Raw genomic sequence first — 26,303 nt, 5'->3', positions numbered from 1 at the left:
AATCCCACAATATTTCATTGATACAACTGTTTGACTTCAGGTGATAGGAGATGCTGTTGCCACTGCTACAAGATGCAAGTAATGATAATCGTATGGAAGCATCAAATTTTATCAGGCCAGGAGCAGGTAATTTGCGTGCATGGGAAGATGCTTGCAGTTGGAAGAAAGCAGCACTCATTGTGTCCTCTGACAGAGTCACAGAAAGGCCTCCACATGTGGACTGTGGGCAGAGACTGTGTTGCCAAATATTCCTGTGGTTAAAAGATGAATTAATTCACAGCAGTCTGCTGTGTCAAATTATAACTCAGAAGTTTTTATTTCATCTGTTTTAATTTAAAGGCAGCTACTGCTGGATTCCAGACAGTGCTTAACTGAAAAGCGGAATGTATGGCCTCCTTAAGAACACAGTTCCAGAAAGATTACGCTGAGGAGAAAACTTCAGTCTTCTCATAAAATATGCAATGCACTGTGTCCCAGGAATACTCCACTACCACTTATTTATAAGGTTGCCCCACGTGTGTTTGACAATGGTGTTCAATGCAACGATCTTGCAAGATTTGCTCAATATAAGATTTCCCCATGGCGTGGGATCTTTTATACACCACATCTCCGAAGGACAAGATTATTTTTGACTGAACACAACAAATTCCTCAATTTTGCTGGTGAACAAAAAACACACTTGATGTTGTGTCTCTTGACGATTCTTCCAATTCTTGACAGCATGCAACCAAAATACGGCAAGTTCTAAGTCCTTGTTGTCAAGAAGTCATTCACAGAAATGTTAGACAAAACTTTTAGAACTGGACTGTGGCTATATAACAGCAAAATTGACTAGAACTAACTTACAGCTAAAATGATAACAACAACATCAGTTTAATAAGAAGGTTAAACACTTGCCTCTTCAATGTCAAGAGAAAGACTACTTGAACTGATGCCTCCACTCTTCCGTTGACGTCTTGTGGCAGCCAGCAGCTCAGTAAGACGCGCATTCCAGGCTGTTACAACATCCCAAATGTGTCGTTTCAGCTGCACGACACAATCATCAATGTGCCACATCAATTGATGGACATCTGAATCAAAACAACACATCAGTAAAGTGTAATCTCGGTTTTTTACATAAATAAGAATGATACATTACAAAAGAATTCAGATTAGTATTTTGCAGCCATGAATTATTAAACTGATAGTTCGGCAATTTTCACATCTGTCAACACCTGCTCATCAAGATACAATTGATAAAGCGGGGACTAGGTGGCAAGTGATCACCCTCATTACCATCTCTACCACTAATAACATATTAGGCCGTGTTGTGACAGGACACACGAGTGTGGATGTAACATTGGCTCTGGTAGCAATGTGTTGGGTTTGGAATGCACACTCAGACTGTGATGACTTCATAGCCTGCCTTAACTCTTCGATGGAAGTACTACTTGATCAATTGAGAGAAAAAGAGTGCACTTAGGTACTAAGTTTGCATCAACCTTTTCCACTACCCAATGGACTGTAGTGATGCGTTGTTGAGAGAGAGAATTTTGGATTTCCCTCTTGGGCAGACCATCAAGCAGCCAAATATAAATAACCCCACATGAAGAATTCAGTGTACAATGGCCGTCACTATAAACAGAATAGCCACATATTAGTAAAGCTGTAAGTAGTTGTTGGGTTTGAAGATCACAATTGGTCTACAGAAGCAAAATCCATGTAAGTGAGAGCAAGGTTTCAAAGGGACTCCAATTACATCGACACCTTTCTGAATTATAAGTGGATTACCTGACACCTAGAAGAATTGAGGTGCAGCTGGGAGAGTTGCTGAATCTTTAGCATTATTCTGTTTATGTTTAGTAGACATAGACTGAGATGAAGCTGACTGACTCATTCTGGAGCGAAGCACAAACCCATCAAAGAGTGGTGAAACCCCGGGAGAGGGGGGGGGGGGGGGGGGGGGCGGCGGCATAGTGATTGTCCATCAATACCACCCTTCAAGTGTGGTCTGGAGTACTTGATGAGAGAGTAGTACAAGGAAAATCCCAAGAAAGATCAAATAAATTTAAATTGCTCAGAATTCCCAGATGACTCAGCATTACTAGCTAATAACATACACGAAGCCACAAATCAAATAATTTGCCTAAGAGATATGGTACAAAAAAATAGGACTTCAGAAATCATACAAAAAGACTGAGATGATGGTAACAGACCTGCCAATAATAAACAACATAACAATGAACAACATGAAAATAAAAATAGTGAAACAAAACAAAAAATTAAAGCTCTGCAGGGCAAGAAAGAACAAATAAAATAAAGGCTCAAAAACTAACATGGTCTACAAACAATAAATATGACTGTTGCTCAAAATGAAATTAAAACACTACAAGACAATGGTTTAGTAAGAGGTAACACATACAAGTGAAACCCTTTTTTTAAGTCACTCAGAGAAACAGAACTGACAAAACCCTGAAAGTGGAGAAAAGAATAGCCAGAACATGTATAAATAAAAATCATCAATAAGAGGGACAATGGAGGATAGTGCCAAATGAAGCAGTGTATAGGGGACTGGAGCCAATTACAGATACTGTATGTACAATGAGTATTTGTTTCTTTATCTACATCATGAGGACACTAGAAAGCAGATTAACAAGAAAGATTATGGAGAAACTCTGGAATCTGAAGCATTAAATAGGATGGATCATGGAAATTAAAGAGAAGATGGAAGAATTAGATATCAAGCTGGATGATCTGTAAAACAAATTTGAAAAACACAGAAATAAGATAAACGACACACAGTATTTACAGACTAGGAATGGCAGAAAAGACCAAAATTAATGAAAATATATTGGATAATTCAGAAGGAATGATACATAAACTTGTTGGAGGAGATGAGCAGCAACCACTACAGTGGTTCAGTGAGCCCATAAAAGCAAAATAATAAAATAATGGAGTGGAAGGAGTTGGCTATCAATAAATCATTTAGGCTACTCTTGAAACTGAACTTTATTCGTAGTTAAACTCTTTATTTTCATGCCTGTTGACACATCATTGAATGTGTGTTTTTCTGAATAATGGACACTTTTCACACTAAAGGAAGTGACTTTGCGTCTTTGTGAAGCTCATTCTTATTTCTAATAGTGATTACATGACTAATAGTTATTATATGAACTGAGCTGTTGTTTTCACAACACAAATAATTTGTATTACACGCTTTTGTCATGGGAAACTTTAAAATGGCTTTACAATTTACCCCAAACATGATTAAAAAAATAATAACATCCCATATGACATTATGGAACGAAAGCAATCAAAAGTAAGCTAGCTTTTTTATTTTCGTATCACCTACACATGACAACATCTGTACTGCAAATGTAGGTTGTATTGTATTTTATTTATTGGTCCAGTAAATCTTACATGTACAGTATAGCACATCAGGTAAGGTTTGTTCAGGAGCTTCAACAGTTCCTATAGCGGTAGTAGTTTTATTTATCTGTAGATCTCTTTTACAAGGATACTGGACATGTCTTAGTATTACAATATAAAAACAACAAAAGTATAGTAATTCACATATACAGCTGTACAGACTCAGAATGGTAAGGATGTTAAAGGTAGTCGGCAATGGCCTTATAGTAGGAACACCCTGGCATTTGCCAGAAGTAATTTAGGGCAACCACGGAAACCCTAAGTTAGAGTAGCTAAATGAAGACTGGAGCCTCCATTCTCCCAAAGTAATGGCCACCTGTTTAAAAGAGTGCTACATCATTCAGTTTACCCATGGTGTATAATACCATTTTACAAATAAGTGAATTAATAATGATGATAGGCTAATTGTACAATGTTCATTCATTTATCACTCCCCAGTCACAGCACAAATTATATACACACTGTTCCATAACACTAACTGCAATATCAGCTTATGTCAGGGCCATTTTGCGCACCACAACTTCCCAATTGCTAGCCTTAAAAACTGAGTCAGCACCCCTCTATAACAAGTGAGATGTTGAGCTCAGAAAGAGGATAAGGAGTTAGTATTATACATTGCATAAGTTTGGGAGTAAGTTTTCACAGAAAAGGAAAAAAAAAACAGAAGGAAAAAATATAGTGTGAAAATATCATGTGGAATGATGATGTTTTGTTATTGTTATTTATTTATTTGCGTTACTTTTTTACCAAACCCTTACTCTGTGTTATCTAAATAATCCTTCAACATACAGAACGTATTTCTTAACATGTACTTGTTAACGGCCTTTCTAAATTATTTTATTTTAGCAGTTTCTTTACCCACCTATGGTAATTTATTGTACAGCTGTATTCCTTAGTAGAAAATGTTGTTTTGCTGTTTCTGATTATTGTTTCTTGTAAGCCTAAGACCAGTTCAGATCTTGTCCCACAGTCATGGACAAAGCTGTTTGTGCAGTAATTACCAGTGTTATTTTTGATGGGTGTAACTGTTTGGTAAATGTATTCACAAGGTGCAGTTAAAATCCCCAGTGTTTTGAACAGATCTTTACAATGAACTCAACTACTACTTTTGGTTATTCTTTTGGACCTATCCAGCAAACTGAAAATTATGTTCAGATTTTATACGTTTGATTCCCAGAATTGAATGCCGTAGCTAAGAACTAAGTGTACATTTAACTAGTGTATAATTAAAAGACTGGCTGTTACACACCGATGGCTGGGCTCCAATGGCAAGACATGCTAACAAAATTCTGATTAAAAGTATTTTTCTGTGTTCACACTACTTACACTGTGAATCAATATTCATTCCTACAAATTCTGCATTTGTTACACTGTCTATACATGTTACAGCTACATTTAATTTAATAGTGTCACTTTCCCTCTGCAAACACACATTCATGGCATTTGCTTTCCTAAGGTTTAGTGTCACTTTATTGTTTATTGACCAATTGTAAACATTCTTGAGGGTTTTATTTGCTTTCTCTATGAGGAGTTCCCTTGTTCCTTCAGTGACTTTAATACTGTTGTCACCAGCAAAGAGAATTTTCTCCCCATGACTAATGCTAGTGGGAAAGTCACTGCAGTATAGCAGGAACAGTATTGGTCCTAAAATTTTACTCAGAGGAATTCCTATATTAACATTTTATGGCTCTGGTAAGCATTTTACTCAAATTTTAGACATACTTGAGGTATGCATTATGTCTAACTAATTAACTCTACCATATATTAACAAATTTCTGTCTTCCTTTTCTTGCCATTGCCAGTCTACAATTTAAATTCTTTCTACTTTGGCTGCCATCAGTTATTTTTCTGCCCAGAAAACAAAACTCATCTACTACTTTCAGAGTCTCGTTTACTGATCTAATTCCCTCAGCATCACCTGATTTAATTTGACTACATTCCATTAGCTGAATTTTGCTTTTGTTGATGTTCACCCTCGTCATCCTTTCAAGATGCTGTCTATTCCATTCTACCGTTCTTCTAAGCCCTTTGCTGACTCTGATAAAATTACAATGTAATCGACAAACCTCAATGATTTTATTTCTTTTCTGTGAACTTTAACTCCTACTCCAAATTTGTGTTTGGTTTCCTTCATTGATTGATCAATGTACAGATTGAATAACATTGGGGACAGGCTACAACCTTGTCTCACTCCCTTCTCAACCACTGTTTCACCTTCATGCAAATTGACTCTTATAATTGCATCTGGTTTCTGTACAAGTTGTAAATAGCCTTTTGCTTCTCGTATTTTACCAACGCTGCTTTCAGAATTTCAAAGAGAGTATTTCAGTCAACATTGTCAAAAGCTTTCTTTAAGTCTACAAATGCTATAAATGTATTCTGCAGCCATTTCTTATTAAACCGATAGTTCAGTAACTTTCAAAGGAACTGCTTTGGAAGTATTACATTGTTCTTGAAGTCTGATGGTATTTTGCCTGTCTCATACATGTTGCACATTAGATGGAAGAGTTCTGTCATGGCTGGATCTCCCAAGGCCACCATTAGTTCTGATGTATGATCTGCATATTAAGCCAGCTGCCTTCCATTTACAACTATTGCCTTGGACACAGTCTACACTTGGACTGTGTGATTCTGTACTTCTTGTTCACCATTTGCCTATCCAGTGAATACAAAACAGCAAGTGCTGGTAAGAATATGCCTCAACAGTTCCAACACTGCAGTAGTAACAGCTGTGTTATAACAGAGGACCTACATCTCACCCATGGCTACTACCCATCAGCAGCACTTCCTTCTTCCTAACACTCTGCACATTCCTAATCTTCCTGAAATTGGTTGAGGTGTAGTGAACATTTCCAGCTCCTAACCTTGCCTGACTGCACTGGCAATACGGCATGTTCCTCCGAAATGAATTTGTTATCTAGTTGTAACTCCACAAATTAAGTACGACAACATTTTATATCCACTTGTCATCATATTTTGGAAATATATTGGGAGAAATCCTCTTACAAGTTCTGAACTACATATAATGGGTCTTTTCAAAGTTTAGTGACAATGTATAGGCTAGGAATCATTCATTAATGTCCATGAAAATTTCATTAACTGATCTTTTTAAAACTACATTTGTTTAGAAAAATGTCTTTGACAGATCACAGAATACAACAATAGTCTGCAATTTATTGTCCAATAAACTGAGTACATTCTTGTTATATGTATAAATAGCTTTCTCAATACAATAAGACTTTAAAAATCTCGACACAGTGACCCTGACAAGATATCATTTGCAGTCAGATGTCATGTGTATATTATATTTTCTAAAATTTTCAAGACTGCTGGCAAAAGTGGAGCTGGATGCTAGTTTGATGATACTTCTTTATCACCTTTTCTGTATAGAGAATTAATTTCAGCCAACTGGGAAATGTTCCAGTGATGAACGATTACTTACACAAATAACATAATACTAAACACTGAAAAAGGCCCTTCAATTAATTTCACTGATGTTTTACCACAACCACTAGTTATTTGTACTTCTTAAGATTTTCTGGTGGACATTGCTTCTCCTATCATAGCAAGGGTCATATTCATATTACTGAAGTTGTTTGTAATGTCTGATCAGAGACATTCAATAGCAGCATCTAGTGAACTGATATTTTCAGTAACACTCACCAAATACTTATTAAAATGTTACACAAAACTGCACACAACTGTTAGCAATGTATCATTTACTTCTAATGCAATCTTCTCCACTTCACCTCTAGTTTAACTCCTCTTTCGCTATATCTCATATTGTCTTTATTTTATTACCTGATGTAGCTATCTTTTTCTGAGAATGCATATGCTTTATGTCTGTATTACAGTCTTCGGTATTTCACAGCATGTCTGATAATGTAGTTCCCTTTCTGTCTTCAAATAATGCAGTATCCTGCTGCTAGTGCACACAAGTGTGCGTGCACCAAGTGTATTGTCACTCTGTGTGTGTGTGTGTGTGTGTGTGTGTGTGTGTGTGTGTGTGTGTGTGTGTGAACTTAAATCAACTGACAATTGTGTCAAATTGGGCCAGCTGCTAGAGGCAACCTGTAGGAAGCGTGCACATGGCATGCTCTCTGCTGCATGCTCTACTGGTGACTTCCACCCATATATGCACGGAGCAGTGAGGACTCACTCACACTATGTTCCTTTAGGTTGTACCACTCACATCAGTTGTTCTGTGTATCACCTATGTTGCACCTTCTGTGTGAGTCTTTTGTCTTGCCCTGTGTGTGGAGTCACGAGGGGCTTATTTCCATTATTGTTCAGAGATTTATGAATACAGCCATATTTGTGTTATTTGGATCGGTTTCAAGTATTACTTGATTACTAGACAATTGGTGACAAGTTTGGAATGGTTTCATGTATGCAGTCTTCAAGTGCAGTTTCATCTGGTTTAGTCATTATGGATGCCTTGTTACCAGCCCTGACTGAACAGCTTACTTCGGCAGTGACTACTTCCTCAGCTTCCATTGACAGATAGGGTACTGTTCCACTGGTCTACCCACTCACTTTTGCTCTGTATGAGTATTCAGCTGAAGATTGGGAAGCTTCAAAAAAAAGAGAGAGAGAGAGAGAGAGAGAGAGAGAGAGAGAGAGAGAGAGAGAGACTCAGATAGCATTTTTTGGCTTTAGGTGTGACAGACTTCAGTTTCTGCAATGTCTTCTTCCTCTCATAGATTCCGCCTAAGGTGTATCAAATACTGGTCAGCTTCCTCCTTTAAAAGAATTTTCAGCTCTTACTTTTGATCACATGTGCAGTTAATTGTCAAAATACCATTGCAAACAAATGCATGTCACAGAAGCAAGAGCTGAATTCTACCAATGCCGCAAGAAACCAGATCACTCATACAGAGCCTGAGCAGCCGAACTTCACAATCTTAGCCGTAAGTGTCAATTCGTTACTGATACCCATTATGACTATGGTGTGCGACACAATTATCTGTTTAACACTGGACAAGGAAGTGCACCAGAAGGCTTTATTCCCCCCCCCCCTCCACCCCACCCCTGCAGAAAATTTCCAAATATCGTATTAACTCGAATTTAAGAGGCACTTTTTTTAATCCAAAAAACCACCTGCGGCTTAGAATCGAGTGCAAAGTAAGGGGAATTTCTGAAAAATGTTGGTAAGTGTCACCACAACTAACTTCTGCCGTCGAATATGTGTAGTGCTACACAGGCATGCTTTGCAGGCACAAAGATAAATACTGGCGCCAAAACCTCCAAGTCAGTAAATAAATTTTTAAAAAAAGGTGGAAGACGAGATTTTTTTCCTCCGACCCGAGTTTCAACCACTGCATTTTCATACATTATCCATCGAAGTAAATACAAATTCCGTATTGTTCATCTTCGATTGTTGCAGTGTTTCAATGTACTACGAAAATCCGACTGGCAAGACTGTTAGGGGTGTTTGTCAATATGGCCAACTCTATGTTCTGAATTTTTTCCTACCTGTGACAAGAGACAATTGCTAATAGGAACTTTTATGAATTGTGAATCACATGCAGTGTTCTCTTCACCATAAGAATAATATGAATATACACATTTTGCCATGTATTCTTTTATGTTTGCTATCTCATTTAAATTCTGTCTGCCTAATAAACTACGAAACTAGAGTGAGACAACAGTAAACGCGGAAGAATATACATATCATGTCATGTCTTTATTCGTATTATTCTTATGCATAATAGTGATACAGTCAGAAATGAAGCACGGCAATTGACTAGATTTTTAAATCTAAGATGACTCTAATTTCTGTGTAAAATGTAATGTACTAAAGAGGCATCTGCAAATTTTCAAATGGAGAAAGATTTTCACTAAATTCTCATTCATAACATCTTCTGTAATACACAAAGAAAGCAACAGTGTAAATAACAACAAATAGCAGTCTCTTGCCATTGTTTCGCTAATGAGACGATTTATCTATCTCTCTTTTTTTTAAAAGTTGTAAGCAGCGGTAGCATGCACAAAAGCAAGCCATGCCACAAGCGGCGACAGGCCGTAAACACTCATCATCAAAATGCGACAAACAATGCATGACACATCTTCAGCTTAGAGTGACGTAAACACCTATAACAAAGAGAACGGCACTTATCAGATCAAAGAAAAATAAGCAATCAATTCAAACCAGACGAAGCACGTGAAAACGGAAGGGTACCCGTATAAATACGGACGGAGCGCCTGACACATAACAATGGCTACCTGGCAAAGCTCAACTGCTAAGCTTACTATCGAACCAAACTAATGTAGCTGTATCATCATTCATTTGACCTAAATTGTGTCTCATATTACAATGGACCAACTTTGTTTCTATTTAGAAGTGCAGCCTAAAACTTCTCTCTCCCCTTGAATTTCGAGTCTCAAATTTCAGGTGCAGCTTAGATTCGGGAAATTATTTTTTCCTTGAATTCGAGTCTCATTTTTCAGGTGCGGCTTAGATTCGAGTAAATACGGTAGCACAATCTTTTGAAATTTCTTGGACAGCAGGTAACGAAATTGAAGTGTGAGGCGATGTGGCAGTAGTGTCACAAGATGTGCCCACTAGGACAACAGACATCTTACATCAGGAAGTGGCAATGGCGGTGGAAACATGCACGCCCAGTGTCGAGCATACCAAGGCTGGTCCAAGCAGCCGTGACTGCCACACCACCAGCATCAGTGTTCTCTGATTCCATCTTGCCCTTTATGTTTTGTACAGCATAAAAATTTGGCGTGCCCTACACTCTGGGCTGCTTGTACAAGGCTGGTCCAAGCAGCCGTGACTGCCACACCACCAGCATCAGTGTTCTCTGATTCCATCTTGCCCTTTATGTTTCGTACAGCATAAAAATTTGGTGTGCCCTACACTCTGGGGTGCTTGTAGTTCTTGCCGGAGGAATATCTCCATGTGTTGTTCACCGAAGGTAGCTCAGGATATGGACATGGATGTAAACTGTGTTACTCCATTGCTTGTGATTTCTCTCAAGTTGTTTATCGAGTTAAGTGTTTTTCACCAAGCACTCTGGCTACACGTTGACACAGGTGCTGCAGTGATGTTATTGAATTCTCAAACCTTTGAGAGTTTAGGCTTGCTGCCATTGACACTAGGCAAGTGGAAGTTGGTGACTTATAACAAATATAACACTGTGCTGTTGGGGCATTTTATGGCACCTGCCTCTTACATGTCAGTGGTTCGTTCCATTATATTTTTAGTGGCTGCTGATGCCAGTGTTGAGAACTTGTTCTGAATGGACCTATTTCAGACATTTGGATTTTCTACCACCAATGCTGCTCACCTTGTGTCTGATCAGATACTGTAACCTCAATTAGAAACACTGTGTGAGGAGTTGTCAGACTTTTTTTCAGATGGTATAGTGTGTGGTACTAATTTTTGTGCTCACATTTCTTTGAAATCCATGGTTCGGTCTCGTTTTTGTCATGTTGGTCATATTCCTATCACCCTGAAATGTCACGTGAAAGCAGAATTGGACGTCAGTCTCTAGGGGTGGTGCATCTTGTTATCTTAGTGAATGGTCACCTCCACTGGTTGTAATTTGGAAGCTGTTGGGGAAACTTCACCTCTGTGGCAACTTCAGTACTACTGTCAATGCGCAATTGATCGAGGATACGTATCCTCTCCCTTGCCAGGAGGAATTGTCAAAATATCATGTGCCCAGTATTTCCCTAGAATTGATTTTTCTGAATTGTATCTGCAGCCTCCTGTGGATGAAGTGTCTTGCTGAGTTCTGGGTTTGAATACGCCTTTTGATCTCTATCAATTTTTGTGCTTTCTTTTTGGTGAGGCTAATGCCACTGCTATTTTCCAACAATTTTTAGAGCAGTTGACTATACCAGTATCAGGTTGCATTACTTATCTGGATGATATTGTTGTCATGGGCTCCTCCATGAACTATCACTTGAAAAATTTGCACACTTCATATTCTGTCTCACAGAATGCAGGCTTACAGTGTAACTTCACAAAATCTCTGTTTTTTCAACCTTCCACTGTTTATTTTGGGTTCGACATCTTGCTGGATAGGGTTTGACCTGTACCAGACCACATCACCACTGTTATTCCTATCCCTCACCACTCATCCTCGAAGGAGCTATGGGCTTTCGAACAGAAGATAGCCTAGTATCATAAATCCCTGCCGGGGGCGGCCACATTGGACCACCCATTGCCTGCATTCTTACACAAGAGTGTACCTTTTCGCTGGTGCTCGGATTGTGAGCATGCTTTTTAAATGTTGAAATCCAAACTATTCTCAGCCCCTTGATTAGCTACATTCTCTCGGGACCAGCAAATAGTTTTGGTGACTGATGTCACACACTACAGTCTTCGCACAGTCCCAGTGCACATACGTGCCGGCAGCTCTGAATGGCCTATTGCTTTCACCTCTAAATCTCTCACTCCGGTCCAGCAGCGTTACTCTCGGGTGGAAAATAGAAGCTCTTGCCATGGTCTATGCTCTCAAGAAGTTTAATATTTTTTTTGTGTGGCTCCATCTTTCACCTTATTACAGACCATAAATCCTTGGTTTCCTTGTTTCACCCTCACAGTTCCTTGCCTGAGAAGGCAGCACACCACCTACAATGCTGGTCGCTGATCTTGTCTCACTACAATTGCGAAATCCATTTTCAAACTTTATCTAAACATGCCAATGCAGATGTCTTGTCCCACTTTACTGTGAGTCCCAATCCAAACTTTGATCATAAAGAATTTCTTTTCTTCTATCTTGATACTGAAATGCAGGCCATGGCCGAGGATTTTTCATCTATAAGATCGTGCACAGCAGCTGCTGTTGCTGCTGACCCTGTACTCTGCCAGGTGCTTCAATTTGTTCAACAGGGTTGGCCCGATAAACTCTTTGATCAGGTTACGGTTCCCCTGCACAGCTATTTTCCCTTGAAGTTTTGCCTCTCTGTTTCTGATGGTGTTTTACTGCTGTCCACAGAAGCCTCTCTCCTAGAGTAATCATTCCCAAAATATTATCGCCTGATGTTCTCCACCTTCTCCATCAGGATCACTGGTGGGTTTCGCACACTAAAGTGTTAGCTAGGAAATGTGTTTTTTGGCCCGATTGATGGCAAAATTGTCATGACTTGTGAACAGTACGGCCGACAACAGGCAGCTCTCAGGACATCTCTTTCCCCCTTGCTCACTCCACGCCAGCTGTGGGAACACATTCATGTAGACTTTGCTGGTCCCTTCTTGAGTTCCTATTGGCTCTTTGTTGTGGATGCATTTTCCTAATTTCCTTACATTCTCTGGTGTGCACTGACATCAGCCGAGGTCACAATTCATATACTTTTGAGTGTTTTTTATACTGAGGGGTTGCCTTGTGCCTTAGTTTCCAATAATCGGTCTCAATTCATTTCTCACGTCTTTCCATTGTTTTATTCCCATCATGGGATTTGTCATGTTATGGCTCCACCATTCTATTCTCAATCAAATGGCGAGGTGGAATGACTAGTGTGTACACTGAAGTCCCAAATGAAAAAGTCTGTGATGGATTCTTCACCAGACAATGTTATTATCTCTTTTTCTGAGCACCTATTGCTTCATGCATATGAGGGAGTTGAGCCCGGCTGAGCTGCTTCATGGACAGCAGACATGCATGCTCCTCCGCTTCTGCGGCCTGTGCTGCTCCTGCTGCAGTCTGCTTTGTGCCGGTATTGCTGGTGTGGGTGCAAAGGTTTGGTCATGGGTCCCAGTGGATATTGCCCACTGTTCAGCACCAGGGATGTCATCTTTGTATGAGCAAGGGTTTGGTCGCTGGCCAAAGTGGATATTGCCCACTGTTGTCTAGCATCAGGGATGCCATCTCTGTGATGTCCATATGGCCAACAGGCTTGTGGCATGCCACTTTGATCAGTTGCATCCTCGCTCATCGCTACAAGCTACCAATTCATGGGTGTGGCACTTTTGCCACAGCCCGCCCCGTTGCCCTCTGTCTTAAGCCCAGCATTGCCTGCTGTGGACAAGCCCCCATCCCATTGACTGCCTCCTCCATGTGTGGTATCTTGGGGCTCCAGCTTTCTGATGGATGTATCCAGAAAAGCATGCTGCAATACACTTCTGATACCACAAGCATATACAAATGAAAATTATGTGCCATTCTGCGTTAAATCATCTCACATTCTCCGCTAATTAACGAGACTGACACCCATTAGATTTCGAGTTATCTGCTTTATTCTATCAGATTTCAGTTTCCGTGTAACAATTCACAATCCTCCTCCCAATTTCCTTACAATTATACTTAGTTCAACCATCCTGTACCTTACAAATAATTATGGGCAGAGCTAAGTTTCTTTCATCTTCTGTCTTCTAGCAGGGCATTCTGAAAAGTAATTTCTCTGAATTTATGTGAACCCTCTTAAAGTTTTTTAAATAAAACAAACATTATTAACCTTCTACATCCTTATTCTTCATGTCTACACATTTACTCCCCGATGTAGTTACCCTGGCAGTGAACACATTTCTCCCAATGACAGATCAGTTTGTTGATGCCGTCACAGTACAATGTCTGACTTTCTTGATGGAGCCACAGCCTCACCTCTGCTTTCACTGCTTCATGACTATCAAAGTAAAGTCCTCAAAGGTGTTCTTTAAATTATGGATAGGGCCAAGTGAAGAATTATGGAGTATGATCGATGACAGTGAACCCAAGGTGTTGGATTGTTGCAGATGCTGCAATGCTCCAGTGTGGTCTGGTATTCTTGTACTGATGGAGTAATTTGAATCAGTGCATACGAGTGAAATGATTACAAAATATAGGAAAAGTATTTCTGTGGAAGAAAAATGAGGATTCCAGAATGTGTAGATTTGTATGTTGGATAGTGAGTTCAATTAGCGAAGGCCCTAAGACTGCTTCCACCCTGCACACAACTGTGAAAAATTGGTCCAACATCAAGGCTAATGTGAGATTGTCTGGTTCCATGGCAAAAAAGCATAAATACATTTGGCCATCGGCATATGATCAGTTGGATAAACTCATTGCAGAATGGTTTGTTAGCATGAGAGCATCGTGAACTCATTTGATGGCAACGTATTGCGAGAAAAGGAGCTTCAATTTGCTGCAAAAATGGGGGATCATCAACTTCACAGCATCAAATGGTTGGACTCACTGTTTTAAAACTCGTCATATTATTATTTATAACCAACTGTGTGGTAAAAGTGTGATAGTGAAAGTGTGGACCAATGGAAGGAAGAACTGCAAAATATCTTCAATGATTGTGATCCTAAAAATATTTTTAATGTTTGTGAAACTGTTGTTTTTTTATAACAGATTACTGAGTAAGACCTTGTGTTTTAAAGGTAAGAAATAAGATGATGAGGAACTGAGTAGGCAAAGGATAACCTTTTTACTGATGTTCAATGCTGATGGGTCTGAAAAATAACCTCATTGGTAAAGGTGTTTCAAAAATTTGAGAACTGTGTCTACTGATTATGATTCCAAAAACACTGCATGGATGGCCAGTTTCATCTTTGCATCCACCAGGGGCACTCTGGGTGTTAAAATGTGGACAAAAAACAGGAAAATAATGCTGCTTCTTGACAGATATCCAGCACATCCTGACAATCTGCAACTTAGAAATATCAAGTTAGTGTTCCTGCCTCTTAACTGTACAAGTGAGCTTCAGCCATTAGATCTGGTAATCATACATTCATTTAAATGGAAATATACAAAAACACTCGACCAAAAGGGTCTTCTAATGCACGATAATGGCATGGACCAAAAATCTATGATCATATCATTTTTGGATACTATACATCATACAGCTAAAGCACAGACGGATGGGATTCATTCAACTATTTCTAACTGTTTCATGAAATCAGGATTTAAGTTCACAGGAGAAACACAGTAATCACTGAAAGAAGACTTGTCTGAGCCTACAGGTTTTTATGTGATATGCAAATTGTCTACATTAACAAATATTTTTAAGAGGAGGAGAGAGGTCATTGGTGAAGAGGATGATGATGATGAGACCAAAAATCAGAGCTGCCAAGCAGCAGAGAAGCCATAGATATCATTAACGTTTTGAGGCAGTACATTGGTAGAGCATCAGGTGATGATAATGTGTTTGATGCTTGGTATACTGTGCAGAGAAAAGTAGATATAATTGCTGTTAGAAAGAATAATTAAATATTTCTAATTTTTTTAAATAGGCAAAATTTAGATTGTTTTAATTTCATATTTTGGACAATATAAAGAGAATGACAGTAAGAGCAATTTATTCATTTTCACTTTTTGTGTTTACTATGCTTTCTCGTATTTTATACTTTACTGCATTTTATGCTTTTTTGAGTCAGTCTGTTGAAAAATGTAAAAAGGGGGGTTTTAATGTAGTGATGTGTTAGAATAAAGTTAATAATGTATGGGGAATGAGGTGGTGGGTTTGGTTTCTGAAAGACGTTGGTACAGGTAGTGTTCAATAGTGGCAAGACCATGGACAAGTGGCACCAACAGTGAAGAGTAGGGATCCAGGAGGTAAAGTGGTGGGGATGGTGGAGAACAGTTGCAGTAACTGTTTGGTGTCTTTGAGGTGGGAGACTAGATTCTGGACAATGATTGGAGGTGTTGGTCAACAAGGACCGAAATCCTCTCAGTGGGAGCACAATAACCAGCTACAAGGGTAATCCCAAAAGTAAGGTTTCCTATTTTTTGTAAGTACAGTACTCTGTTTGTATGGCAGTTGGTCACACTGTTATGAAGAGTGCTTCATGCGCTATGTTTAAACATGCGCACACCGTGCTGAGGTGCTCAGTCTTGGCTTGGCAGCTGTTGAGAATGGGGCTCCTGTTGGATGTTACCACCAAGTGTGAACTGCGTGCAGTTATTCGGTTTTTGAATGCAATGGGCACTGCACCCATTGAAATCCATCGCCAATTGATGGAAGTGTATGGTGATTCATGCATGGATGTCAAAAATGTTTGTAAGTGGTTTAGAGCTGGTCGGACCGAAATTCATGACAAACAAAGGAGCAGGAGACCATCAATTTCTGAGGGGACAGTGGTTGAGCAAAGTATGTGTGAAGATCGGCAGATCACCCTGGATGATCTCTGCACATTGGTTCCTGAGGTTTCCCAAAGCACCACTCACAGAATTTTAATAGAAACATTGAACTACTGGACGGTGTGCACAAGATGGGTGCATGCATGCTGACTGAGGACCACAAGTGGCAACGAGTTGATGCTTCCTGTGCATTTCTTCACCGCCTTGCAGCTGAACAGGACAGATTTCTGGACTCAATTGTACACCTGAGATCAAGCAACAATCACACCAGTGGCGGGATCCTTCTTCACCAATGCTGCAGAAATTCAAACAAACACAAAACTCTAAAACTCAAACGGGCAATTCAGAACCAGAGAAGAGGAATGTTGAGCAAGGGTGTACACATTCTCCATGACAACGCTCATCCACACATCGGTCGGCAAACCATTGCTCTCCTGCAACAGTTTCAGTGGAACATAATCACCCACCCACCCTATAGTCCTGACTTGGTGCCCAGTGACTATCACCTATTCCCTAAATTAAAAGAACATTTGGCTGGAAAATGATTCAGCTCTGACAACGAGGTGAAAGAAGAGGTTCATAGCTTTCAGAACAGCATGGCAGCGAGCTGGTACGACATGGGCATACAAAAACTGCCACAGCATCTACAAAAATGCATCAGCAGAAATGGTGATTATGTCGATAAATAGCTAAATTTTCAAGCTGTAAACTGACGTAAACCATTGCAGAAATAAACAAGGCTATGTACTTATAAAAAAAATAGGAGACCTGACTTTTGGGATTACCCTCATACAATGGGGACCCAGGATTGTTGGGTTTGTGGTTTCTTGGGAACATGTAGCAGGTGGGTGTGCGGGGTGTCATAGGGGGTCAGGAGGGAAATGAATTGAGGGAAGAAGTTCTGGGAAAGACCTAAGGCTTTAAGCAGGGATTGGAGGTTATCTTGGGCTTCTGGGATGCGATTACTATGCCAGTGTTCATAGGTAGTAGAGTCAGACAATATTGGCAAAGGCCTTGCACCAGTAGACACTGCAATTCATAAGAACAGTTGTGGAACGTTTGTCTGCAGGTAGGATGATTAGGTGAGTACCTGTTTACAGGCTGTGTATAGTCATCCTTACATCTGCTGAAAGGTTGATGATCTCAGGAAGCTAGTTTGGAAGGAGGTACAGAATTCCTGAAAGATGACCAAGGTGTGGTTAAGGAGGAGGGGGTGCAAGATCACAGTTGGATGGTTCTATGAATTGGGAGAGACAAGATTTAATGTTGAGATTAGGTTGGGGGGATAACAGAGTATGGGTGGGGGGAGACAAGAGTGCTGCCTGGCAGAGCATGCAGGGACTATAAGGTGGCAGTAGAAGGCTACCAGGAGCAGAATACGGAGGCTGTGAAGGGGTAGGGGTGGGGGTGGGGGGTGGGGTGGGGGGAAGCAGTAAAGGAGAGGAACAGAGAGGGGACAAAACTGGTGGGTGCATAGGCAGACAGCAAGTGCAATGACAGTGTGGGGATGTGAACTGAGAGGAAGTTATAAGACAAAAGAGGCAGAAACAGTTGGGTGGAGGACGTGGGGACAGCAGGCTATTGTAAATTAAGGTAAGGACAAATTTGAGATGGAAGAATGTATTGTAAAGATAACTCCCATCTGCACAGTTCAGAAAAGCTTGTGGTCGAATGGAAGGTCCAGATGTCCTGGGTTGTGAAGCAGCCTGTGAAATGAAGAATGTTATTTACAGTTGCATGTTGTGCCACAGGGTGGTCCACTTTGCTCTTGACCACATTTTGGCAATGGCCATTCATCCTGGTTAGAAGTCATACGAATATAAAAAGCTGTGCAATGATTGACATCAAGCTGGTATACAACATGGTCACATGGTTTTGGCTGAAAGCTTAGTGTGTAACAGTCATTTCATTGTGTGTGTCTACATCTTTACGGTGAGTAGCAATCTACCCTTTTCAAACAATAGAACATCCAGGATGGAATAATGAAAATATTATGAAAAAGATAGTTGCTATTCACATGTAGTGGAGATGCTGAGCCACAGACTGTCAGCAAGTAAGCTTTAGGCCAAAAAGGCCTTCATCAGAAATACACAACATATACACATACACTCATGAAAATGCAACTTACACACATGACTGGCTGGTAATTCCAGACTGTGAGCATCACCACACGACAGGAGAAGCAACTGGGAGGTGAGGGCAAGGAGGAGGCTCAGGCAGGGAGGGGAAGGGATGGCAGGGTAGTGGTGGAGATGGTAAAGTGCTGCCTGTGTGAGCATGCGGGGATGAGATGGGGAGAGGGTAGGACAGCTAGGTGCAGTCGGGAGATTCAGCAAAGGACAGAAAAGGGTCAGCCGCAAACGAGAGAAGTAAAAAGACTGTGGGCACGTTGGTGGAATGGACTGTCTAGTGCTGAAATGGGAACCGGGAAGGGGTAAGTGGGTAAGAACAATGACTATTGAATATTGAGGACAAGAGGGTATTGGGAACGTAGGATATATTGCAGAGAGAGTTCACACCTGCTCAGTTTAGAAAAGCTAATATTGGTGGAGATGATCCAGATGGCACAGGCTGTGAAGCAGTCATTGAAATGAAGACTATTATGTTGGCCAATGTGTTCAGCAACCGGATGATTCAGCTGTTTCTTGGCCACAGTTTGTTGGTGGGCATTCAGGTGGACAGACAGTTTATTGATTGTCATGGCCACATAGACTGCAGCCCAGTAGTCGCAACCCAGCTTGTAGATCACATGACTGGTTTCACAAGCAGCCCTGTCTTTAATGGGATAGGTGATGCTTGTAATCAGATAGGAGTAGGTATTGGTCAGAAGATGTACAGAAGAAGTCTTGCATCTAGATCTATTACAGGCCCATGAGCAATGAGGCAAGGAGCTGGGAGGAGGGGTAATGTAGGGATGGATGAGGACATTATGTAGGTTCAGTGGGTGGTGGACTACTACTATGGGAGGGGTGGGAAGGATAGTGGGTAGGAAATTCCTCATTTCAGAGGGGTAGCTGAAACCCTGCTGGAAAATTTGATTCAGTTACTCCAGTCCTGTGTGACAAGGAGAAAGCTCCTCTGTGGGCGGAGGGTGGGGCGTGAAGGAGGAGGAGATTAGTGTTTAACATCCTGTTGACAACAAGGTTATTAGAGATGAAGCACAAGCTTGGATTATGGAAGGATGGGGAAGGAAACCGGCCATGCTCTTTCAAAGGAACCATTATGGCATTTGCCTGAAATGATTTAGAAAAATCATGGAAAACCTAAATCAAGATGAGCGTATGTGGGGTTGAACCACTGGCCTCCTGAAGGCGAGTCCAGTGTGCTAGCCAATGCACCACCTCACTTGGTTGGTGGGACATGGAAGGTGGTGAATGACGGGAGAGATAAGGCATAGGAGGTCTGTTTTTGTACAAGGTTGGGAGGGTAATTATGGTCTGTGAAGGCCTCAGTGAGACCCTTGAGAGATTTCGAGAGGGGCTGTTTGTTACTACATATGCGACAGTCATATGTGGCTAGTCTGTATGGAAGAAACTTCTTGGTATAGAATGGCTGGCAGATGTCAAAGTGGACGTATTGCTGGTGGTTGCTATGTTTGATATAGACGGAGATACTGATGTAGCCATTTTTGAGGTGGAGGTAGCTTTTCGGGTTGACAAGGATTAGGTGAAGGGAATGGGGGAAAAGACATTGAGGTTCTGAAGGAACATGGATCGGGTGTCCATACCCTTCCTTGATGCAAATCATGATGATGCCTTCAAAGGAGAAGAGAAGTAATTGTGTGTGTGGGGGGGGGGGGGGGGGGGGGGGGGATCCAGAACTTGAATAGACCCAAAACACAGTCATGAATCATTTCTACAAAAGCCTTAGCCAGACAGAAGAATCAGTCCTTTCCAAAGGCCTCAATTTTTGACTGACACTCAAACTCAATCGTAAAGGACTTGTTACAGACCTCCTCTCCTTCTCTCATTCCCTACAGTGGAAACACTAACTTTCCAGGATTTCTGAACCTTGAACCTTGCCTCATCATAGTGGCCCAAATCTCTCAACATCAAACTAACTTTACATCCGCAGAAAGAACTGCAATCCACCATATAAAAATTGATACCAACTTTAAAATCCTAGCTGCTGACAAAGGCTTCACCACTGTTGTTTTGAACCGCAAGGATAACCTGGTGGAAGAACTCTGCCTGTTGCCATATTCATCCACCTACAAACCCTACAACAGTAAGCCCATTCCAGAAATCCAGCAGGATATTCAACCTCTTCTTAAATCCTTAGGCGGATCCCAGAACCTCTCGCCAGAGTCCTTCTTTCTCCTCAGCCATACCATTCCCTCCACCCCTACCTTCAACATGCTTCCCAAAGTCCAACCACCCAAGACGCCCCATTTTGGATGGCTACTGTGCCCTCACTGAGAGAATCTCTGCTCTTGTAGACCAACACATTCAGTCTATTACTTGCAACCTACACTGCTGTATGAAAGATACTAACTATTTCCTCCACTGACTCCCCACAGCTCCTGATCCTTTACCAAATAGTGCCCTGCTGGTCACTACTGATGCCACCTCCAGTAACACTAACATCCCAAATGACCATGGACTTACCACTACTGAACACTATCTTTCCCAATGCCTGACAGATTCCAAACCTACAACCTCATTCCTAGTCACCTTGACCAACTATATCCTCACTTACAATTATTTTTCCTTTGAAGGCATCACCTATAAACAAATCTGAGATATGGCTATGGATACCCACATGGCACCCTATGTCAACCTATTCGTGGACCATCTAGAGGAATCCTTCCTAATCACCATGGATCCCAAACCCCTCACCTGGTTCACATTCACTGATGTAATCTTCGTTATCTAGACCAAGGTGAGGACACCCTATTCACATTCGTCCAGAACCTCAACATCTTCTGCCCCATTTACTTCACCTGGTCCTCCTCAACCCAAGAAGTCACCATCCTCAATGTTGAACTCCACCTCAAAACTGGCTACATCAGTACTTCCGTCCACATCAAATCTACCAACCACAAGAAATTCCTCCACTTTGACAGCTGCTACTCATTCCATACCAAAGAGTACCTTCAATACAGCCAAGCTACCCATTGCCGTCACATTCGCAGTGATAAGCAGTCCCTCTCAAAATTTATCAAGGGTCTCACTAAGGCCTCAGCGACTGTAATTACCTTTCCAACCTTGTACATAAACAGATCTCTTGTGGATTATCTCTCCAGTCACCCACCACCTCCCAAGTTCCACAGTCTGGCAACAGATGTGCATTCCCCTTCCAACTCAGTCCCACCCAGGACTGAAGTAACTGAATCATTTTCTGCACCAGAGTTTTAACTACCTATCATTGTGCCCTGAAATGAGGAATGTTCTACCCACTATCCTTCCCATCGCTCCCAAAATGGCAATGTGCTACCCACCAAACCTATACAATATCCTTATCCGTCCCTACACTACCCCTGCCCCAAACCCCTTGCTTCACAGCTGATAGACCTGTAACAGACCTAGATACAAGACCTGTTCCACACATCCTCCCACTACCACCTACTTCAATGTGGTCACAAAAATCACCTATCCCATCAAAGGCAAGGCATGTGAAACCAGTCATGTGATCTACAAGCTGGACTGCAACAACTGGGATGCAGTCTATGTAGTCATGACAATCACTAAACTGTCTGTCAGCAGAATGGCCACTGACTAACTGTAACCGAGAAACTGCTGGACCATCCAGTTACTGAACACTTTGCCCAGCACAACATTCTTCATTTCAATGACTGCTTCACAGCCTGTGCCATCTAGATCCTCTCCACAAACACCAGCTTTTCTGAACTGCATGTGTGTGAACTCTCCCTGCAATGTATACTATGTTCCCATAACCCTCCTGTCCTCAATCTTCAGTAGTCACTGTCCTTACCCATGTACCCTGTCCATGCTCCCCTTCCAGCACAAGACAGCCCTGTATTTCACCAACACATTCACAGTCTCTTTACATCTCTCCTTTGCCACTGCCTCCTCCCTGGCCTCTGTCTAAGTTCCTGACTGCATCTAGCTGCCCTATCCTCGAACGACCAGATGTGGTTTAAATTCAAAGAAATAGCAATGAAGGTAACAGAGAGATATATTTCCAAATAAATTAATAAGAGATGGTACTGAACTGAAATAACAGTATGGCTTTTTGGTCAGGAGATGCCATCAGGGGCAGAGATGATATTGTCCCCAATGGTACACAAAACAGGTCAGAACACTGTTGCATATGCAACGAAAAAAGCATGCCAAAGTTAAGAGAATGCAGAATCTCCAAGAGTGATGAAGTTTTAAAGAAGAAGAAAAAAAGCACAATTGTCAACGTAATATGTTTTAGGTAGAGTCCACAATGAAACTCTGTTTCAAAAGCTGGCAGAACAAATGGCTAAATGGTTCAAATGGCTCTGAGCACTATGGGACGTAACATCTGTGGCCATCAATCCCCTAGAACTTGGAACTACTTAAACCTAACTAACCTAAGGACATCACACACATCCGTGCCCAAGGAAGGATTCAATGGCAGAACACCCAAAAAGATTCTGGTAGTATGCAAAGCACTGCAGCCTTGAGATGCAATCAATACCCCCACTGCACAAAAGCGATGGTAATATTGCAGATGACAGTTTTACTGACAACAGTGAAAATAAAGCAGAATTACCAAACACAGTTTTCCACAATTATCTAACATAAGAGGAAGTAAATGTTCCAGAATTCGAATCAAGAACTACTGCCAACACGAGGAACATAGATGTATACATCCTCAGCATAGCGAAGCAGCTTAAATCACAGAATAAAGGCAAGACTTCCAGCCCAGACTGTAAATCAGTTATGCACCTTTCAGAGTATGCTGATACAATAGCTCCATACTTAGCAACCATGTACAACCTTTTGCTTGTCACATGTTTGTGTGTGCAGGTTTAAAATCAGTTGCGGGAAGAAAGTAGATGCGGTGGTTGAACGGCACCAACAAGTACCTGTCGGGCAATCCATAGCTGTGTTGGTGAGTATGTATGGAGGAACCGTGGAATCTATATGCAACGTTGAGCTTTGTTAGAGGCAAGATGTTTTTTCAATCACCTTTTCTGAAAGTCATGGTGTCTAGGCAGACTTTCTTTTGAATGAAAATCAATTTGTTTCTAACATACGACTGTAGGAGATACATACAGAAGTTACATATTATGTTGGAAGTGAGATTTTTTATTGTGCTTGAAAGTCAAACACATCGCAGACTGATGAAACGTAAAGTTTGTATGGCTACTTATTTCACTAGTAGAAAGAGGCGTGGAGTTCCTATATCTAGCGTTATACGATGGAGAAGAAGTCAAGAGAATTTCCAGCAGCTGGCTATCCAGTAAAGAAGAGTGACTGCAAACCCCAAGTAAGTCATCTCATAAAGAAGTGGAATTGGGTTTGGAGAAATAAATCAGTATAACCCAGACCCACACTCACACTTTAAGCTGTCGAAACATTAGACTGAGTAGTACTTACTTTCAGGAAGTACAACATACAGGTCAGCTAACTGACACACAAAAATAAATAAGGACATCACTCTTAGCTTTCTGAACTGTACTTTCCTTCTTCATGACAAAAAAGAAAAAATAACTGATGTAGGTTGCAAAGGGATTTATGTTAGCTCAGAGCCCAGCTTCAGAGTGACCACTTTGCCTGAGGCAAAGATGAAGGATAGAATCTAGAGAGAATGTGTTACCATAGTTACCACTAATTTAGATCCAACCCCTCTGCCCTATGCCAACTATTTTATGGGCCTCATAAAACGGGGACACTTTAATCCCCAGAATCTATGTTTTATGGTCTAGAACATACTCTATTTTTCTGATTTTAGCTCATTATAAAGAAAAACTACTCCTTTTCTTCCAAAAGGTTCATGCATTTTTTTCAACTGATATTTACTTTGTCTTGCATCAATTCACAAACCACCTTCCTGCTTGTTGACCTTTTCCTTTCTGAGGCTAAATTCCCTACTTTAGCATATACAAAAGGAAGCAACACTATCTCCACCTTGACAGCTACCATCTATTCCATCTCAAATGATCCTTTCCCACAGCCTAAGTATCTATTGTAAACAAACCACATCCAATGTAGAATCTATCAACATTTATTCCAGTAACCGCTACCAGATTTTCTTCCCATTTAACTACCCCACTGGCAGCGTCAAAAATCAAACCTTTCTTGTAGCTACTTCATCTCTCAACCTCTTCCCCATCACATCCAAAAAATTCTTAATAGTATAGCTTTTACTTCCAAACAACCCAGAACTACTCTCTTTGCAATCCATAACCATCCTGGCCTTGAATTTTCAATATATTAGTCCAGAATTATGAATTTCTTACGTTATGTCCTGAAATGAGGTCAACCCTCCCCATAATCCTCCTAACACCACACATACGTGTCTTCCCTCATCCTTTCAGTCTTACCTACTTAATTTGATAAGATTACATGATATATTTTGTGCTAACAACAACCCAACAAGACAGTCATTATGTCTTGATATCATCATTACCAATGCTGAAAAAGATCTATATGAGTTACGGTTGTTCAATGTTGTTGTTGTTGTGGTCTTCAGTTCTAAGACTGGTTGTTCAATACTTATTTTATTTCAGGTTACCAAGGTATGCAGTTAAAATTAACAAGTCTGTATCAGTCTACATCAAAGCAAAGCATATTAGGCTACTGTATGATCAATATTGACAACTGGAGTAAAGTAGTAGACTATTACATGGAATGACTTCCTGCTTAAAAGTGAGAACAGAGAGAATGTCTTTGCTGTTTTTATCAATGTACTTGCATGCATTTCTAAGAGCTGTTGCCCCAAGGTTCCGAAAAGAAATAAGGCAACACCTTAAAAACATGACCTTACATTAATGCCTAAGTGGTTCACACTCACTCTGTAGAGGCTTAGAACATTAGTTATGATTTATTATAATACATATAAAAATTATAAAGCAAACAAAGCTAGTCACATCAAGTTAAAGCATAAATATAGATTAGAAATCAGGTTAGCGAAGTATGAGGAAAATGACAATTATGTTAATAACTCACACAACAAGTGTAAAGCTGTTTGGAATGTTGTAAAGATTGAACTGAGGAGAAGCAAGGATTATGAAAGTGATTACTATAATGTTAATATCACACCACACAAATTCAGTGCGTATTTTCTTAATGCTTGAGGCGTAAGTTCTCCTATAGCAATGAGTCAAATTACAAATGTGAAAAACATGCAAAGCATGCTGTCTTTTTCTACGACATTTTGAACATATATCTTCTGAATCCGAATGGAAAGATGTCCAGTTACGTGATATCATGAAATCCATTGCAACATTAAGCAACTCAAAAGCAGAATCCATTTATGGTTTATGTAATATAGTAATTTTTTTTAAAAAAAAGGAGACACATACGTATCAATCTGTTTACTTGTAAAATGAATACTTACCAACGTTTTTTTCTCAGCAAGTTAAAAAATAACACCTGTCACACCACTACACAAAAAACGAGGTAAGTTATGCCCTAATAACTATCGAGCAATTTCTATTGAAATTAGTAGAATACTGCATGCAACTCTAAATCCATAAACAACCATCTGCTAACAACAGTTTTAGTGATTCAAAGTGTGGGTTCAGAACTGGCTCATCAACAGTGATAGCAATGGAAAATATCAGTTTCTTGAACTCTGTGGCATTCGAATCCTAACTTTCTGTAAATGCCACATCCAAAGACCTAAGTAGAACAAGTTAATATTTCTCATTACATCTTATTTAAGCGAGATAAAGTAAAATTCACATTTTAACAAAAAATCAGACATACTGAGTGTCTC

At 40.5% G+C, this 26,303-nt stretch overlaps 1 protein-coding gene across 2 annotated transcripts in view; it reads right to left on the bottom strand.

Moving 5' to 3' along the window:
• LOC126354444 (1-phosphatidylinositol 3-phosphate 5-kinase-like) overlaps positions 1–26,303 on the bottom strand; it is a 294,219-nt gene that overhangs the window by 80,410 nt on the left and 187,506 nt on the right. For both annotated transcript variants that reach the window (XM_050004130.1, XM_050004131.1), the window contains exon 20: positions 894–1,070. In XM_050004130.1, the coding sequence (XP_049860087.1) occupies positions 894–1,070 (177 nt within the window). The remainder of the gene's footprint in view (positions 1–893; positions 1,071–26,303) is intronic.

Source organism: Schistocerca gregaria, chromosome 3 (genome assembly GCF_023897955.1).
Source record: "Schistocerca gregaria isolate iqSchGreg1 chromosome 3, iqSchGreg1.2, whole genome shotgun sequence".
In the NCBI taxonomy this organism is placed as follows: domain Eukaryota; kingdom Metazoa; phylum Arthropoda; class Insecta; order Orthoptera; family Acrididae; genus Schistocerca; species Schistocerca gregaria.
Note: the sequence above shows the minus strand (reverse complement) of the source record. Positions and strands in the feature narration are given on the sequence as shown.